The 20,323-nt window shown below is 34.5% G+C and overlaps 1 protein-coding gene across 2 annotated transcripts in view; it reads left to right on the top strand.

Annotated features, from left to right (window-relative positions):
* Positions 1-20,323, top strand: part of Csmd3 (CUB and Sushi multiple domains 3) — a 1,591,133-nt gene that overhangs the window by 1,435,073 nt on the left and 135,737 nt on the right. For both annotated transcript variants that reach the window (XM_032915225.1, XM_032915219.1), the window contains one exon: positions 379-483. In XM_032915225.1, the coding sequence (XP_032771116.1) occupies positions 379-483 (105 nt within the window). The remainder of the gene's footprint in view (positions 1-378; positions 484-20,323) is intronic.

Here is a 20,323-nt window from a genome sequence, read left to right as displayed (position 1 = left end):
TAATCCTATATAAAGTCTTACATTACTATGGTCTAAAGATTACATGCCAATTTTTAAATAAACTTTATTTTGAACTCTCACATTTGATAGTGAAATTTTTGTGAAACTCAAAACAACTTTTGACCACACTATTTCCTTCTGTCTGTTTTTAATTTTAAGGAAATATCTGAAGTCATTTCATAGATCACTCTCCTTGGAGACAGTGACAGTGAAATAAAGTGGGATAAAGAGGGACATATTTTTACTAAATTTTCTCAAATGTTTTTACACACTTTTATTTACAATGGCTTGATGGCTTACAAGTTTACTTGATTTCTTTGTTGTTGCTGTGGCCTTTAACACATGACCCTTGACCTGACTATTCAATTGTCATTTCAGGGACAACAATACCTCATCTTCTCAATAGCACATCTAATAATTTATACCTAAATTTCCAATCAGACATCAGTGTCTCTGCTGCAGGATTTCATCTTGAATACACAGGTAAAGGTAATTTATTGACTCCAGAAAAGTTAAAACAGGTTTTGTCATATTTCAGTTCATTTTTTATTTATCCTATTTTTTATTTTATTATTATTCCTTAGATGCTTTTTTGTTTTCTAAGGAGATGCAGAAAAATTTGACAATCAAATGGAATATTAAGTAGGGAAGAACTAGGATACATAGAAGGAGGAGGAACCATAACCAAAATATATTGTATGAAAATAATCTATTTTCAAAAGAGAAAAAGAAAACTTTTAGAGCAAAACAAAAATAGCAATAAACAAAATACTGTTTTTTATACAAATGACGTCAACCCTGACGAAACAAACTTTCAGTCTGATTTAATATTGTTTATGATTTCATACCATTCTATCAATTCAGTTGAAAAAACTTGTATGCAAAAATGCTGTTTTGGCAAAAACTATTATTTTTAATGTTGGTAGAAGCAACATTTTACCCCTTTAATTTTACCCCTTTAATAAGTTTATGAGTGTTCATTACCTATAAGGATATGAATCAAAGTTTTAAAATATATTCTTGTGAAACTGAACTCTTAGACTGGCGGATAAGCAATTCCCACTTCAAGCTCTCATTAGCCCAGCAACCACTATTGTTTCTTTAAAAGTGAGTACTTTACATGTGATCTGTATGTGGAACAGGCAGTATGACTTCATCTGTAATTGGTTTAGGTAACTGCATAAGCTCCACAAGGTCCTCTGTGCCATTACAAAGTGAAGGAAATTGACGACTTAGTATTCTAACTAGAAATCTAATATCAGAATTTTGATCACAAGTGACACACTTCCTTTCCTTCTTCCTGTTTTTAGAGGAACTGCCTCTGGTTTTTCACTATTCTGTACGATAAATCTGGTGGGCCTTCTACACATGTGACAAGTGACATACTTCATTGCCTTCTTACTGATTTTACAGAAACTAACTGCATTTAGTTTTCTATAATCCCATATGATTCCTCTACTGGACCTTTCACAAAAAGATTTTATTTAATTGCAATAAATTACTTAAATTCCTATTTCATTGCATTTTAAATAAGAAAACTTATTGTCATTTTTGCACCCATTGATATGAGAATTTCTATAAAATGATTAAATTATTCATTCTATAAAATTCGTGACACATGTAGTAGTCTGTACTTTTTATTGGATAGTTTTTTTTATTTATATTTCAAATGTTTTCCCCTTTAACCCATCCAACCACCCACCTGTTTCCACCTCCCTGCCCTTACATTCCCCTACACTGGGGAGTTCATCCTTGGCAGGACTAATGGCTTCTCCTCACTTTGGTGCCCAACAAGGCCATCCTCTGCTGCATACACAGTTGGAGCCATGGGTCTGTCCATGTGTACTCTTTGGATGGTGTTTTATTCCTTTGGTGGAGCAGGCTCTGAATGGCCATTTCTTCAGTCTCTGCTCCAAACTTTGTCTCCATATCTCCTCATTTTTGTTCCCCCTTCTATGAAGGACTGAAGCATCCACACTTTGGTCATCCTTCTTCTTGAGTTTCATGTGGTCTGTGGATTGAATCTTGGGTAATATGAGCTTTTGGGCTAATATCCACTTATCAGTGAGTGCATACCATGTGTTTTTTGTGATTGAGTTCCCTCAGTCAGGACGATATTCTCTAGTTCCATCCATTTGCCCATGAATTTCATGAAATCATTGTTTTTAAGAGCTGAGGAGTACTCCGTTGTGTAGATGTACCACATTTTTCTGTATCCATTCCTCTGTTGAAGGGCATCTGGGTTCTTTCCAGCTTCTGGCTATTGTAAATAAGACTGCTATCAACATAGTGGAGCATGTGTCCTGGATATATGTTGGAGCATCATTTGGGTATATGTTCAGGGGAATGGTGGAGCTGGGTACACAATTTTCTGAGAAACTGCCAGACTGATTTCAATAGTGGTTATACTAGCTTGCAATCCCATCCACAATGCAAGAGTGTTCCTCTTTCTCCACATCCTCACCAGCATCTTTTGTCACATGAGTTTTTGATGCTTGCCATTCTGACTGGTGTGAGGTAGAATCTCAGGGTTGTTTTGATTTGCATTTCCCTGATGACTAAGGATGTTGAATATTTCTTTAGGTGTTTCTCAGACATTCGATATTCCTCAGTTGAGAATTCTTTGTTTACCTCTGTACCCCATTTTTAATGGGGCTATTTGGCTCTCTGGAGCCTACCTTCTTGAGTTCTTTGTACATATTGGATATTAGCCCTCTATTGGATGTGGGTTTGGTAAAGATCTTTTCCCAATCTGTTCATTGCTGTTTGTCCTAAAAACAGTGTCCTTTGCCTTGCAGAACCTTTGCAGTTTTATGAGGTACCAGTTGTTGATTCTTCATTTTAGAGTATAAGTCATTGATGTGTGTATTATAAAACATCCTTATATCGATATAATAAATTTGATATGGTCATGATGCATAACTCTCTTAAATCGGTGTTAAATTTGTCCATTACTATTATGGTGAGCATTTTTGGCTTTCTTGTTCGACAATGATATTTAATTTTATACTACTTTTTTTTAAAATGTGCTTCAGTGGCTTCAGTGGCACAATAAAATTGATATCAATAGTGAATTTGGAAGTGTTCATTACTCTATCATTTGTGGAAGAGCTTGATAAGTGTTGGATGACGTCACTAAGCATTTTGGACAATTCACTTATGCAGTCTTTTTCTAGATCTTTCCTTGTTTATATTACTAATTCATTGTCCTTGCTATTTATTAGTTTATGAAGAGCTTCCAGATTTTTTTCCTTCAATATTTAATGTCTCTTTGTATCTTTTTCCATTTTGTCCAGTTATTTAAGTTTTTAGCTTAATTATTCACTATGATTTAAGTTCATTTACAAAATCTCTTTGGTATCAGTTACAATCATTCTTATTTTATGAAATAATTTGTAAATTGAGGTAAAGGACACTTGGATTAGTTATTTTTCTCATTGCTGTGTCAGAATATATAGCAAAAGTTACTTGAGGGAGTAGTCATCTATTTCCATTCCTTTTTACTTTCCAGTCAGTCATCATGGTGGAATTGGCACAGTGGCTTCATGGTAGTTGGGTCGTAAGCTGATATGGCAATTGAAGGAAGGAGAGAACTAGCCCAGAGTCAGTGAGACATACAAATTGAAAGACCCACCTCAGTGACACACATTTCCTCTAGCTAGGCCCTATGTCCTACAGGTTCTACAACATCCCTTAATCATGCTTGCACCTGGAGACCCAATAACTAAAGAACTCTGCCAAGTATAATACCTCTTACATTTTCAACATTAATGACATTGTAGAAAATTTCAGTTGTAATTAGAATAAAAGGCTTTCTTTGAATAGAAATCATATATTGGTATCTCATTTTTTTGGAATAGCATTTAAACAAACCAACAAGAACAACAACAACAAAACACCAAAAAGCAAAAAACAAAAAAACAAAACAAACAACATAAAAAGGGATTAGGCCTGTTACTTGCACACATATATGAGATGTTTTACTAATCCTAGATCAAATGTATCATACATATAATTAGGGTACTTTATCAATAATGAGGGATTGGTTCCTTCTAATCGAGAATGCATCCTCCATGGAGGCAGTACTGGATATACAACATAGCTATGTCCATTTATTATTTATATTATAGTGCCCCATAACGTATCAAGTTCCTAATATTTGATAAGTACTCCAAATCAGTGAGTTGATTAAAAAAATGAATGACTAAATCTAATCCTTAAACATAGATTGTGTCAAACATGTGTAATTGACAATTACCCACAACAATATGACAATACCAGTGTTGATGCTTGTGATAGAATCTAGACCGTAGTTCTATGCAGTGTTTATATTTATTAAACAGGTCTATTTCTTGACAGTGGCTCTCTATGCATTATCACTTCAACATCTCTTGGTTCAGAACGTTCAGTCCATTACTAAAACACAGTGACTTATACTGAACGTATTGGTAGAACAAAGTTTCCACTGAGAAAGCAGAGAGCCAGAAATGATACACGTGTACTTAGTAAAGACTAGTTATTTCATGTAGCTCTCTATTACTTTAATGGTAATAGATAATTAATGACAGAGAACTTTTATTTTGGCACACACTTTTAATGCTTCTGGTTCTCCATTGGGCAGATTTGTTGCTTTTGAACTGTAGTTAGGATGCCCTCTGTCAGTAAAAGGGAACACATGGTAGAAGAAAACCTACTTCTCATGGTTATGGAGAAAAGAAAAGAAGAAAAGTCAGGGAATTACAAAATCTTCTTGATCACGTGCCTGATAAATAAGTTCTTCACCTGGGCCTCACTTCTGAAATGCATCTTTCTTTTCCAGTAAAACTGTACCCGGGTCTAAGCCTTTCCCTCATGGATATTTTTGAGGAAAATAGTGGCTCAATCTCTAATATTAGTTAACTCATGCTAGAGTTATTATACTGCACTTATGAAGCTCAAAACAATATATGTATTTTTGTGAAAAACAAAACCTGACAAATATGTAAAGAAAACTCATTCAATTTGTATGAACTTTAAACACCTTTTCTTTGTGAGACGCAATGCTCAACACAGAGTATGTGAAGATAATTATGCCATAGTCTCCTTTGAAGAAATATTAATCTAATAGAAGAGACAGAAAGGCTAAGAAACAGCACATTGCTTTCCACGCAGTAATAGATATATATGGTTGATATCTATGCGGTAGAATACGCAGACTTGTAAATGTGTAAATTCCATGTATAAAGCTCACTGAATGTTTCAAAGACAAGGTGGCATTTGTGCATAGACTTAAAAACTAGTTAGAAACTTAAGTTAGACAAGAAACAGTATTTTCAGTAGAACAAACTTCATGTCGATAAAGCACTGTGTAGCATTTTAAGCTAGGAGAACTGCATTTATTTTAGGAGAGCTGGCCCAGAAGGTTAAGAGAAGCAGTAGTCACTAAGGCTGCTGCTGAAGGCATCTCGTCTCCGTCCCGCAGAAAGGAGCGACACCACGACGTTCTTCTCAAAGCAGTTTATTCAGGAACCTTTCTTTCTGCATGCAAGCAGCAATCTTTTCTTTTCTTCCCTTCCTCCTCCCCACCCCCGAGCACACTCCCTTATATCCTCCTTCAACTCCGCCTCCTCAGTCCAGACTGTGTAATCTCAGTTCATAGGTCCACTTCACATGGCCTGATCTTGTGTCATGGTGCGCCTGCGCAGCTCTCACAATGGACGTGGCTAGTTTCAGGTGTGTGAGGAAGTCAGGTGCTGGTCATGAGACTTAGTTGCAGTCCTGGGCGCCATCTTGGGACTGCCGCTCCCCACAAAGGCACACCCACCTATCACTTCATCGCAGGGGGCCTAGTTCAAAGCTTCTATCCATTTCTGCAGTCATGTATAATACAGAGTATTAAATTTTCATATTCATAAGTAACTTGAAGATGCTTTTTAAGCATTTTGTGAATAGCATGTGCACCTCTAATATGTGCTATTTAATGCAAACCAAATTATTACTTGTATATAGTATTAAAATATCTTTTGTATCCAATGGTCATTTAGATAATTTTATATGATATTTATTGTTGAAAAAATACTATTTTCTACAAATAAGGGAAATTGATCCAGATCTTCATAAAAATATAAGCTTAATTTGGGTTCTCAGATAAGTGACAGTTTGGCTAGGCTTAAGGGACATGAATGAATAATAACTCCAAACGTTATAATTTTAGACTTTAAAAAGTAGTATTTTTATCGACAGAAAGATGTATATCATTATAGATATAATTTAAGTATCTTAAATTCTCACATTTGCTTTCGAAAGTAGTATTTAGTGCCTAGAAGTGGGAAGAACGCTAATTTCCCTGCAGGGAATTGGAAGGTGAATGAATCACTTTTCTAGCTGCACGGAAACTTTATAGTGTGGAATATGATCATAGACTGAGATGCTAAAGACAAAGAGAGTTTTCTACATTAAATTCTTTTAGAATAAAAAACAAGAGAGATGACTTATTGTTGATAAAGGAAGAGCATTTGAACAAATCAGGCATGGACTCTAACAATATTGACTTTTCTACAGCCCTAGAAGTTGTTCAAGGGTGATAGATTTATTTAAATCCATATATTCTAAACTAAATATTTTCAAATGTATGCTCTGGGTTCAAGCTCACTCCCAATACAAATAATTAGAAAAAAGAAAACAGAAGAAAAATCAAAAGCCATTAATATAATGTTAAGAACAATGTTCAATATTATTTCAGAAATTGTTGACTAATATCCAGTAAGGAAAGAATAATCAAGTATTTTAAGGAATGCATTATCGATCATCCACACAGCAACATGAAAACATTTTTTTTTTTTTTTTGGTTCTTTTTTTCGGAGCTGGGGATTGAACCCAGGGCCTTGTGCTTCCTAGGCGAAAACATTATTTTAATGCTCCCTTTTAATTCAAGCAAAACTCTAAAATCTTCCTGGATTAAAGTAAATAGAATTATAAATATCAGCTAATGCTAATACTGTAATAAAAAGCCCATAAACATAATTAAATAATAACTTTATCAAATCATAAATTCTTTGGGAGACCTTTTTTGTTAAACTAAATAAATTCCTTAATAAACAGTATATTTGGTGATATGGTCTCATTAAAATATTCCAGGTTCTTGTGTTGGTTTTCATCAGTGATTAAAATAGAAATATGAAAGTATATGATGCAATAGAATAGGGAGAAAAAGTTACAGATTATGGATGAATGGTCATAAGTAGGTGTGAGGTCAGGAAAAGAAAGAAAAAAAAAAGTGGGTAATCACACTGTAAGTTGTAGGCAGGTAATCAGTGCCGGCAGAAGCCAAAAGTTCTTTTAATTAGTTGGAAAGCTGTTGGAATAGTCTTCATGTTATATTCCTGTTTTCTAATCAATAATCAATAATGTCATCAGTATAGTATTAGCGAACTACCGAGTCTAATTTTAACGGAATAGTGGTAAGTGGAACAAGATAGTTTAAAGATGAAGGACAGCTTTACTGAATTAAAATCACTAAGTTTTGCTCTGGTTTAGGAGAAACTTAGATCCAAGAAGCAATAACAGAAGTTTGAGTCTAGTTAGAAAGACTGACTAGTAGTGAACCTGACAAGGAATCTAGTACCCATGTTGGCTCTGTGGTTTTATTTGGAACCTGGTCTAGGAGTGACAGGAAGGCTGCCTGCGCACTCGAGAGCTCACCAGAATTACTTCATGCAGTGCACTGGACTCAACCATAGGAGATATTTTTGCTTTCTAGTAATAGATTTTGGAGGAACACATACATTTATATCAGGATTCAAAAATAATGGTTTTTTTTAATAGACAAATACCTGGTTTGTGGTAATATAAGAACCTATCCTTGAAGCAGATTACATTACGTAGACCTGCAAGTTTCTAAGTTTTGTATATTTCGAAAAAGTCTTTCAATTAGATACATTCCTAAAAAGGCACCATGAGGTTCTATTAAGTTAGCATAATAGTTTTTACAGTCCTGACCCAGAAAGGAGACATTATTTTTCCTTTTTCTTCTCTACTATTCTGTCTTAAGGATGCTGGTCCAGAGTTCAGCATGATGTTCCTGGTGCTCAGGCTTTCTTACTCTTTCTCTGAAGCTGTCTACCTTGTCGTATGGGTGCTTACAAATGTCTCGGTGTTTTCTTCTTCTCCATATCCCTCCTTTGGGAAGATGTATGGATTAAAGTTTCCCTATCTGGTTTAGGCTTTTATTTTAACACCAATCAAATCATACACAAGATTACCAAAAGAGGAGGAGGAGGACAAGGAGGAAGATTGATATATGAAGACATAGATTTTAAAAAAATGTGAAAATGGACACAGAATGATTGAAGATATTTATTGAAACACTGTGATATATTGTATGAGTATGTGTACATACAGCATATTAATCAAATTAGGGTCATTGGCACACTTATCACTTAAAACATTTTTTCTTTTATTTTTTGGAAATATTAGTACATTCTTGACCTACATGTTTGGAAATACACAATTCGCTGTTGTTGATCACTGGTACCTGACCTCCCGTGCCATGAAGTATTAGTTTATTCCTACACACCTCAGCTTCAGTAGTCATTAGCTATTATCTCTGATCTTCCCATAACACTTCCCTGCCTCTTACAGATTCATAATTTCTACTTCTACTACATCAATTCCTTTAGCTCCGATGTATGAATGAGGATATCTTGTGTTTGTAATATCTGTGTCTGCCTTACTATACTTAACATAATATCTTCAATTTTATTGCTATTGCCACAAATTATAGAACTTAAGTGAATTTTTAATGGAAAACAAGGTTCTCCTGTGAATATATGCCCTTTTTTTTCTTCTTTGGACAACTAGGTTGGCTGTTCAGAGTGATTTTTCTTAGTAGTGCTGCAGCGGGGACAGGACATGTTTCTCCCTGTGTTTTTATTTTTTCCCACCTTTGGGTTAATAGCAATAGTGGAACTGCTTGATCATATGGCAGCTGTAGATCCAGTGTTTTGAGGAGTGTCTATAATGGTTTTCATAATGACTTTAATAATTTATGTTTCTACTCAAGAAGTACTTTTTAAAAAGGAAGTACGTTTAGATTACACACATAACAGAATTTTTAGGCAGTTACATCTGGATGAGAGTTTTATTAACTTTTCTTTTTGCATTTGTGGAGAACATACCTATTTCACTGCATGTCTTTGGTAATTCACTTTTGGCAACCACAGAAATGAGTGTTCTACCTACAGGGTAGCATAAGGGAGGAAACACAATGGGGAAATAAGAATCTCATAATATCACTATGAATACTAGCAACAGATGCAGAAGGCTTTGAGGTTTTCTATAAAAAAAAAACAGATTTTTTTTCATCCAGGAAAGCAGAATTTTACTACATATCTAAAGGAATATTTTAAATAGTAGAAGTTTCAGGAAACATGGCAGGTGTTCTGCCTTGAGAATCAAAATCTTGGCTAAGATTACTTCCATAAAGCAATGGTTTTACCCATCTGATTTGTCAAGAAAAAAAATAATAATCTAGATTACCAATGACCTAATTACTACATAGGAAAACATATTCTGCTTCCCCCTTTAAACACCCCATGCTTGCACATCAGCTGGTTTTAAAAGTTGCTTGCAGTCATCTTTCTCCTTTGGTCTTTGCACTTTAGCTTTGGAAGGTGACCTCTGGCACTATGATCATCATTTACAGCGGACAAAATAGAGCCTCCTTCTGCTCAGTGCATCTTTTTCATAACTGCTATTTTCAGGAACTGTAGATATCTGACAATTTTGTATCACCCTGTTCCTGTATTCTACTCAATAAAGACCGTATCCAGAGGCTCCTCATTCCAATAAAATTTACTGTGTCATTTTTTGTAGGCCTTTAGTGGTATTCTTCCAATTTCATGAAGCAGGTTTATACTTTATGTTTTTTGTTAAAGGGTTTCTGGCTTTGCTGTCACGTCCTTACACAAATCCTTCTCTCTTGGTGAAGTGCACTATGACACTTTTCTAGCTATATGACTCTTTTCTCTTATCCAAACTAAACCTTGACCTTTCTGACCTAGCGGGTCAAACAAGCTTCTAGCTCTATATTTTAGATATTGCAGCCTTTATGCCTTTTCAAAAAAGCTTAAAGTTTCTATTAAATATGCATTTATTTATTTTGGCATGTATGTATATGTACATTTGGACATACTAGTTAGACAGCATATCTGTAGAGGTTAGAGAAAAAATGGAGGACTACATTCTTTCACCCTGAAATCTTGGGTATTGAACCCAGGTCCTCAGGTTTTACAGTGGCTACATTTACACACTGATCCACCACACAACCTCCCTTTATGTCCTTACAATGCCACCCTAGTTATTCACTCAGCAGATTCTGAAAAGTCAAGATTGTGTCATGAACATTAAATAATAAAAGACAATATATACCCTTGTTCTATCCTACTGCAGATCAGATGTACAGAGATAAAATAATTTCATGTATATTAGACAGAAACAATGTATGTAGACTTCCAGAAAACAATGTATTCGAGGAAAGAAAGTAGGATAAAGATTTGAGAAGTCAATAATATGAAGGCTGGAGAAGGGGGCTAGTGTGGTGGTCAGGAAAGATATTACAGATGATGACATTTAAATAGACTAAGAGGTGAGACAGTGATAGTTCTTGTTGACAAGAGAGGAGAGTGTTTAAGGAACAAGTCAGAACAAAATTCAGAAAGCAAAAGCCTGAAGAAAAAAAAAGAAACAAAGGATGAAAGGCAAAGAGGAACCAGTACCATCTTCAGTATCATTGGAATGATGAAGCAATAGAGGAGAGAATATAAAGGTCTCCGATTTTCAAGGTACTGTCATTTTTATAATTATTAATGGTTAGATAATGATTTTTAATTAGAATCCTTAAATTATCTCTTTTAATGAGTATTCAATGACTTTGGGGAGGTAAGTTTAACGGTTTTATTTCCAACAGAGAACAGCACAGTGTGGTGCTCATTTGCCTCCTCAATAAATAACTGATAGAAAACAGATAAAAATGTGTACGTTAATCCAAGAGAGCTTACTGCTTTGTGTAGCGGCGGACCGCACCGTGTCATTTTTATCCCATGCTCAGGAAGCCAGCTGCAGCAAATGAGCTGGTTTCCAGTAAGTTTCTTTCTTTCTTCAGAGATAAAACACTTTTTTTAAATTTAAACGAATATATAAACACACTGTAAAGCAGTTATATAGGGGAGCAGTTTATGTGTATGGGTGTTTCATGTGCATGGATGTGTAAACCACATGTGCACCTAGGGTTTTAGGAGTGCCAGAAGAGGGCACAGATTCCCAGGAACCAGAGTAAACAGATTGTTGTGAGCTGTCCTGTGTGTGCTGGGATTTCCACAGGTTCTTTGGAAAACTTTTAATTTGCTGAGTGATCACTCTTCAACTCCAAGGCAGGATATACATACATACATACATACATACATGCATACATACATACATACATAATATTTTATATAAAAAATATATATCTTTATTTTTTATAATCCAGTCTTTATTCCCCTCCTGGTCCACCTTCCAAAGTTCCTCGTCCCATTCCTCCTCTCCCATCTCCAAGAGGGTATCCCTATCCTCAACACCCACCTTGCCAGGCCTCCCCACTCCCTGAGGCCTCAAGTATCTGGAGGGTTAGGTGCTTCTTCTCTCAATGAGGCCAGTAAATTACTTTTAAAATCTATTCCTTAAGGATGAAAGTCTAGACATAAAAAAATAAGAATAATGTTTTCAGTCTCTATATAGTAGGTTGTTAAGCAACTACTTAGTAAGGAGATAAATATGTCACAGCATAAGAGAGAACATCAAGTAGAAGGTGGGCATAAGCATCTGATGAGAGAGGTGGGAAACAGTTGGTGAAAACATGAATTTGAAATATAAGTAGTATATTCATTATCCCATTGAGAAATAGAAATCATAAAATGTCCCTGCTAAACTATCAGCTGTGAAGACATTACATTGAGGCATTCCTATAGACTCTAAGACAAATGTCTAGGTAAGTGTCTTACATTTCTTTAAAAATAAAGCCAATTCTTTTCTTTTGATAAAAGTTATGTCTTTATGAATTCTATTAATATAAAAGCATATTTTAAAAGAAGTTTTAGCATGTATGCCCAATGGTTTAATGCACTTTTCAGACAGTATAGTCGAAGCAAATGTTACTCTAGTAGTTTTTAAGCAACATTTTGGAGGTACATTGGGAGAGAAACTACACCCTAGAAAAAGCAAGAAAGTAATCTTCTTGCAACAAATCCAAAAGGAGAGAGCCACACAAACATAATTCCACCTCTAACAACAAGATAAGAGGAACCAACAGTCACTATTCTTTAATATCTCTTAACATCTATGGACTCAATTCCCCAATAAAAAAGACATAGACTAACAGACTAGATACAGAAAAAGGATCAAGCATTTTAGATGCATACAGGAAACACACCTCAGTGACAAAGACAGACACTACCTCAGAATAAATGGTCCCAAGAAACAAGCTGGAGTAGCCATTCTAATATTGAATAAAATCAACTTTCAACCAAAAGTTATTAAAAATGATAAGGAAAGACAGTTCATATTTATCAAAGGAAAAATCTACCAAGATGAACTCTCAATCCTGAATATCTATGCTCCAAATACAAGGGCAATTTCATTCATAAAAGAAACCTTACTAGAGCTCAAAGCACACATTGCCCCTCACATAATAATAGTGGGAGGTTTCAGCACCCCACTCTCATCAATGGGCCAATCGCAGTTTGTATGTTAATAAAGTTATTGGAGGTGTTTTCCATTCACATTGCATCAGGCAGTTATCCATACCAAGAGCATCTAATGATTGCTGGATCTTGTCAGTGCTGTTTACCACCTTCATCATAATTATTTTAATGTTATAAAGATTATATTGTTAATTTTTGTCATTATTTTACCTCCAAATTCTGATACACACACACACACACACACACACACAATCTCAAAAGAGTTAGTGAGAATTTATTAACCATGCATTCTAAATACGAAAAGTGAAGTTTAGTGAGTAATCTCAGTCTTGGGAATTTTCAGTTATCAAGTAACAGAGTGTCATAAATTTTTATTTCAGAATACGGGACCTTTAATCAGGCTTTGTGATACTTTTCTATATTTTTCCTGTCCATATTGTTTTTCACAGATAAAACAATTCTTTAACTGTTAAAATCATTGCTGAGCATGTATTGAGTGCTTTAAATGGAGAAAGCATTGATTGTGAAAAAGACATTTTGATGAACCATGGCAAAATAATTTAAGCATTATTAATCTAATTATGCTACTCAAAAATTTCTCAGATGATTGCATTATAATCATTTTGAAGTCTCTTAGAATCTCAAAGGGATATCTTCTGTCAGAGAAATCCATCTGTTCTACTGGGACCCAGATGAGTGCTTATACTTTTGTTTAGCACTTTGTGTTAATTTCACCATGGTCAATTTTAAGGATGTGCTGCATACTTAAGGTAATACTCTAATGATATGAAATTCTATCTTCATGATTCCTGGTGATGTAGTAATTCAGGGCTCACTAAAAACAACCATATCAAACTAAAGCAAATCAAACAAAACCAAGCCAAACAAAATTCACACTTGGAGAACAGCAATAACAGCAAAAACATAGATGTGGATACCATGTGCCCTTAAAAGAGCCTACTGGAAGTACTTGGGTACTTCTTTGTAGTTAGTCTAATGCTTCTTGCCTTTAGCAGCCTTATGACTAAAAACGTCTATATTTCCTTCTCTTTCTTTTGGATTTTTTAAATTTACACTTCAAATGTTATTCCCTTTCCCGGTTTCCCGGACAAAAGCCCTCTATCCCATCCCCCTTCCCTTCTTCTTCAAGGGTATTTCCCTCCACATCCATCCCTCCTCCTTCCAGCTTCCCCAACATTGCCCTACACTGGAGGTCCAACCTTCGCAGGACGAAGGGCTTCTCTTTCCATTGGTGCCCAACAAGGCCTTCTCCCACTACATACACAGTTGGAGCCATGGGTCAGTCCATGTATAGTCTTAGGGGAGTGGTTTAGCCCCTGGGAGCTCTGGAAGCACTGTTGTTCTTATGGAGTTGCAAGCTCCTTCAGCTCTTTCAACCCTTTCTTTAATTCCTCCAAAGTAAGACCCATTCTCAGTTTAATGTTTTGCTGCTAGCATTTGCCTCTGTATTTGACATGCTCTGGCTGTGTCTCTCAGAAACATTTATATTCAGTTCCTGTCAGCATGCCCTTCTTAGCTTCATCAATCTTATCTAGTCTTGGTGTAGGGCAGGTTCTGAATGGCTGTTCCTTCAGTCTCTGCTCCAAACTTTGCATCTATATACCCTCCTATGAATATTTTTGTTCCCCCTTTTAAGGACTGAAGATTCCACACTTTGGTCATCCTTCTTGAGCTTCATGTGGTCTGTGTATTGTATCTTGGGTAATTCGAGCTTTTGGGCTAATATCCATTAATCAGTGAGTGCTATTTTTCTGTGATTGGGTTACCTCACTCAGGATAATATTTTCTAGTTCAATTCATTTGCCTATGAATTTCATGAAGTCATTGTTTTTGATAGCTGAGTAGTACTCATTGTGTAGATGTACTACATTTTCTGTATCCATTCCTCTGTTGAAGGGCATCTGGGTTCTTTCCAGCTTCTGGCTGTTATAAATAAGGCTGTTATGAACATAGTGGAGCACGTGTCTTTGTTGTATGTTGGAGCGTCTTTTGGGTATATGCCCTCAGATTCTAGTCTCCTCACTTAAAAAAAAATGTATTCTAAACTGCAAGTTTGTTTGAAATTAAATGATGTTATCTATGTTAATTGTTTATTTAAATTTGATATGTACTAAAACCTTTTTTATTGTTAGAAAGGTAACACATATAGTGGGAAGTCAAATAGTAATATTTTATTATTTTATGTGTGTGGATGTCTTGTCAGCATTAGTATTTGTGAATCACATGTGTGTCTGAACCTTGCAGAAGACAGAAGAAGGTGTTGGATCCTATGGAACTGGAGTTACATATGGTTATAAACCCCATTATGTCAAGTTAGGAACAGAACCCAGTTTGCTTTGAACGTACTTTGAAGACTCCAGTTCCCATGTAGTATTTCAAATGTTATAATAGTTAATTAAGAAGTTGAAGACTCAGCAAATACTCTGTCATAAAGAAACATTAAGCCTATTGAAGGGTTACTTACAGAGAAACCTGTTTTGCATTTCTGAAAAGATGCCCTTAATTTAGAAACTGAACCATGCACAGCACTGAAGGAGGCATGAAGAGGCTGTCGGTTTATGCCAGAAACCCTGACTCTCATGGCATCACTGTGATATGCAAATTAAATGTTGGCAAATCAGATCAGCGTGAGGTCATCGGAAGAGGCCTCTAGCCACTTAATGAGAGAGGGTGTTTCTTTGAGTACTGAACTTGTGTTTGTTTTTAATTTTATAATATACCACGTCCAACTTTTCTATGGGCTTTGTAATTCACCTAGAGAGCTGGACTTTCCACTTTATCTAAGTTTTAGGTCTTAAGTAGTGATTTAAAATAAATCTATATGGACTTTCATCTTGTAGTAGGTTGACTTTTAATCATTCTGCTCAATTCATTCTCTTTAAATTTTATGACTTTACAAATAATCAAATTGGCAGGTATTCAAAATTACAGTTAAAACATGAGACAGTATGTACAAACTTCTCAATTAAAATTTACTCCAATTATATTGTCTTAAATTTTGATAATACATATAAACTATTTTTAAGATTAAAAAATATTTCAGAACAGAAAGAACACTGGCAGAATGTAAGAAATAATAAACAAATTTTATATCAAAATCGAATACATAACAAATAAATCTGACTTTGGGACTATATATTTTTCTCTCCAAGATGAAAACATTATAGGGTTAATTAAGAGCACTTGACTGATGTTTCTCTAGTCATATCTCTCTCTCTCTCTCTCTATATATATATATATATATATATATATATATATGTGTGTGTGTGTGTGTGTGTGTGTGTGTGTGTGTGTGTGTGTGTGTGTGACATATATATATGACAGAACTAAATCACATGTATCAACTCCTGGATTTTTTTTTTGTTTAACTGCTTGCTTGTTTTGTCAAAAGGAAATGGGATCCGTGTTGTAATTATACATATTTGAGTATCACATTTGTTACAAGAGAATATATACTTAGTTCATGGGATCTCAATAAAGACATTAGTTATTTATAGTCTTCTCCATTTGAGATTTAACTGGTTTTGGTTGTTTGATTGCTTTGATTTTTATAGAACATCTGAATTTATAATTTGAGATTAATGTTTATGTGATTTTAATCAACATTTGTGATTTCTTTAAAATTTTCAAGGCATATATTTAATAAAGACTATATGACAAATTCACATTTGACATTATCTTAAGTGGAAAAAATTCTCTTCTTTTTGGGGAATTGTTTTATTTTCAACACAGGGTCTTACTTTGTAAATCTATTTGTCCTGAAACTCACTTTTAGATTAGTCTTGCCCAGAGCTTACACATGATCGGTTTGCTTTTATACTCTGCTGACATTAAAGGTATGGACCACTATACCTGGTTTGAGAAAATTTGAAAATCTATCCTATTAAAATCAGGATCAAGAAGGTGTAGTCACTGTCCCTATTCCTTTTATAGTAGTTGAAGCACTAGCTAAAGTAATGAAACAAGAGAAGAGAAATAAAGGATAAAATATAAAAAGAAAAAAGAAAGTAAATTTATCTCTATTTGCAGATGATTGAGATCATGTGCGATATAGTTCTGTCTTATATATGTAAAATATATATGATGCCAACATATCTATTTCATATATACATATATATTATACTGGGAAACTAGAAATGATCAATATTTTCAGCAAAATGCCAGAATACAAAATCACCTTCTAAATATTGGAAGCCTTTTTGCATATGTATCAACAAATATGCTAAGAAAGAGATCAAGAAACAATCCTATTTACACTAGCATCAAGAATGCTTAGAAATAAACCTAACTAAGCAGTTTTACCTTATAAGAAAAACCCAAAAATTTGCTAATGCAAAAATCCCTTGGACCTTTGTATCATTTCCAAATTATTGTCGTAGTTACTGTTTTCAATTTATAATGTACACACTGTTCAAGCAGAAAACATGTATAGCAATGAAATAAAATTTGTAAGTCTTTTGAGGGACTTTAGACATCTTTGAGACCCAGCACTACAGTCTCCAAGGTATACCAAGGTACAACTCACATAACTGATACAATTTTCACTGGTATACGCCAATTCATGGTGTCTACCAATAATAAAGTTGTTGTAAAAGTTGGAAAAATCAGCCGATCTGAAGGCATCTCTTAATCCTTTTCAATAAGCACAGGGCTAGAATGAATACCCAAAATCACAAAAATACCACCCAAATCCAGAAATGTCTGGAAATGTATCTCAAACTTTGGTTCATCACTGTTACTTTATTGTTTTCTGGCCCCAAGCAGCTTGCTTAAGACTTAATGAATTAGGCCTTAATGAGTTTACTTTTACAATCACTAAAAATGCTCTCTTCCCTTGAGCTAATTACATAATTGATTATTTGAGAAAAACAGGGATTTTAAGATTAATAATATTCTTACTCAGAGTAATTTTCTTGTGATTTCTTCTGCACACCAGTGTCTCATGAAGTATTCAATGTAGAAACATTTCACACCCAAATTACATTACTAGCATTTGGCATTTCTGATTTTAATTGCCATTAACGCTGAATATATCCCATGAAATAAGGATAGTTAATCTTTACGAATACATACAGTTTAATTATACTTTGTCTTTTTTATTAGAACTTATTTCCTGATCATCTTGGTGACTGATGCTGTTTTGGAGACACTTTACAGTTTTACCCTCTTCTGATACCTTTATAAATACTACTAGTTTTATCGTAAATTAATAACACCATTCTTGGTCCCTGGATTTTCTTACCATAAAGCAGCCAACATCACCACTGCCTCGATAAAAAGATGCTTCTTATTTTGAGCCAGTACGATGCTGAAGGATTTTAAATAGTTTTATTTTCTGTTATATTTACTGATGTGATCTTATTTTTTTCTTATTAGCACAATTCTAAAGTACCCCATGAAATATTTCTTTATTTTCAAAGAATAAACCTTCACAACAGAAAACTCCTTAACAAGGTCATCTGAAATTCAAATGAACATGTTCTGTGGTTTATGTGATCCCCAGAGGTCCTGTTGATGTTTGTGGTCTGTGCTGCTCCTGAGGGACCCTGTGTCTGTGGTCCATGCTTTCTCTGGAGACCATGTTAAGTTCATGGTCTATGCCACCTCCAGGCACCATGTTAAGGCTTGTGTCCAAAACTGCTGCTGGAATACATGTAGATGCCTGTACTTCATTCTGTTGCTGTTTTGGGCAAGACAGCTCCTTTTGCATTAGTACTTATAACTGCAGATTCCTAGTAGAGAATGACTGACAATTAAGAGTTCTGTGAAAACCTTTCCTCAAAGCCCCTAAAAATGAAATAGTCTAGATAAGACGCCAATGAAGACAGTCCTTAAAGATTGTGATGGCAATGCTGATGTGTAACCCTTCTGAGCTGATGGCATTGGCGGCGAGTGTAGGTAAGGGTTCAGTTATCTTTTAAGTCATTGGGCATTTGGTCATATTCCAATGAGTATATGGGCAACATAAATTGGATTTGTTGTATTGTTTTCCTTTTTTGGAGGGAGGGCATAATTGTGAGATGGTGGACCTAGGAAGAATGGAGAAGCAAGTACAATCAGTTACATTGTGTGTAATTCCCGAATAATCAACCAAAATATTATGGTGGAAAACATAAAATTAAAATTAATATTCTGAATTCTATCCCTAAAAACCTTAAATAACAGTTGTTTATTGGTATGTTCTCATATCTGTACTAAATTTTAAGTCCCGTGTATATATTATGTTCATTAAATATAGCAAAATGCAAAAACGTCAATATTTCTCATCCTTTTATTGCTTAAAGAATGTAAACACAGAATATCTCAGACTCTATTAAATCAAAAATAACACTAAACAACAAAAAGATCATACATGCAAAAACTGAGACCAGAGGGCTTATGAGAATTTACCTTTACATAAATTATCCCTTAATCTGACACAAAAGAAAGACATAATTCCAAGTGTTGATCAAGATTAGAGGACTATTTATAATTGAATTTCTGCTTTCCAAATTATCTTCAGTCTAGTTGTTTCCCTGGAATACATAATTTTAGGAAAAGCAACTTGTCATAGTTTTTCCAAAAAAAAAAGATATTTTATTTACCTTTAAAAGTTTTACTTATAATTTTCTCTTCTAAGGAATCATATCCCAGGCACTGGGGCCTGACATTATAATATAAACTTCTTGGAATCATAGGGTTTATTCTCATAAAATAATTTCTTAAGAACAGGTCTATATTTATTTGCTATTTTACACTGTACAACTTTTTATACTTTATATATTGGGCAGAAATACCATCCAACTAGACAGATGTTTGGGGAGTGATTGATTCTGTACCAAATTTATCTTTGCATTCCCAGCATCTAATGTAATGGAAAGGCTATGGCAGGTGCGAATTGTTTGTTTAAAGAATAAGGAAGTTCTTTACATCTCGTTATTACCCATTCAACTTTTTTCATTTAACTCAGTGTTACTCTTCAATTTGAAATGGAATAGGTAGTTTGGATGACTGAATAATTGATACTTGATTTACTATTCACTGTGCTTACCATTATATCTATTTATGTGCTTTGTGATAATCGATAACATTTATTATTCAAAGAAACATTTGTCAGTGAGTCTATGTATTTCATATAGCATGGTGAGTTTGCTATCACTCAAAAAAAAAAAAAACTTGTGCACAAACACAAGTGCTCTTCTTGATCCATTTCCACTTAAGAAGATGCATCAGAGAGTAAAAGTTAAAAATAAAAGTAAAAGACACAAATTTCCATTCATAATGCTTAAAAGGTCTCAATTTTTTAATGCCACTGTTCAGCAGGGGATTAATCTTGATTAATTTGAAGGGAAGTTTCACCAACATTTTTTTCCTAAACTTCTTTTTCATCTGGGCATTCCTCTAAATACTCGCTAGAGTTTATCACTTCATAAAAATATAAAATTTTTCACAAAAATATTTAGTTAATATTTAAGCACTCAGATATTACTCAAATAAATATGGCAACAGTGTGAACAGTATTGTCACACATTATAATTTTTACTGAATATTAAAAACATTGACTGCAAGTGGCTCTTACCTGATTCTCTCAGTAGTTTAGGTAACTG

This window comes from Rattus rattus, chromosome 1 (assembly GCF_011064425.1).
Source record: "Rattus rattus isolate New Zealand chromosome 1, Rrattus_CSIRO_v1, whole genome shotgun sequence".
In the NCBI taxonomy this organism is placed as follows: domain Eukaryota; kingdom Metazoa; phylum Chordata; class Mammalia; order Rodentia; family Muridae; genus Rattus; species Rattus rattus.
This window is presented reverse-complemented; position numbering and strand designations above follow the sequence as displayed.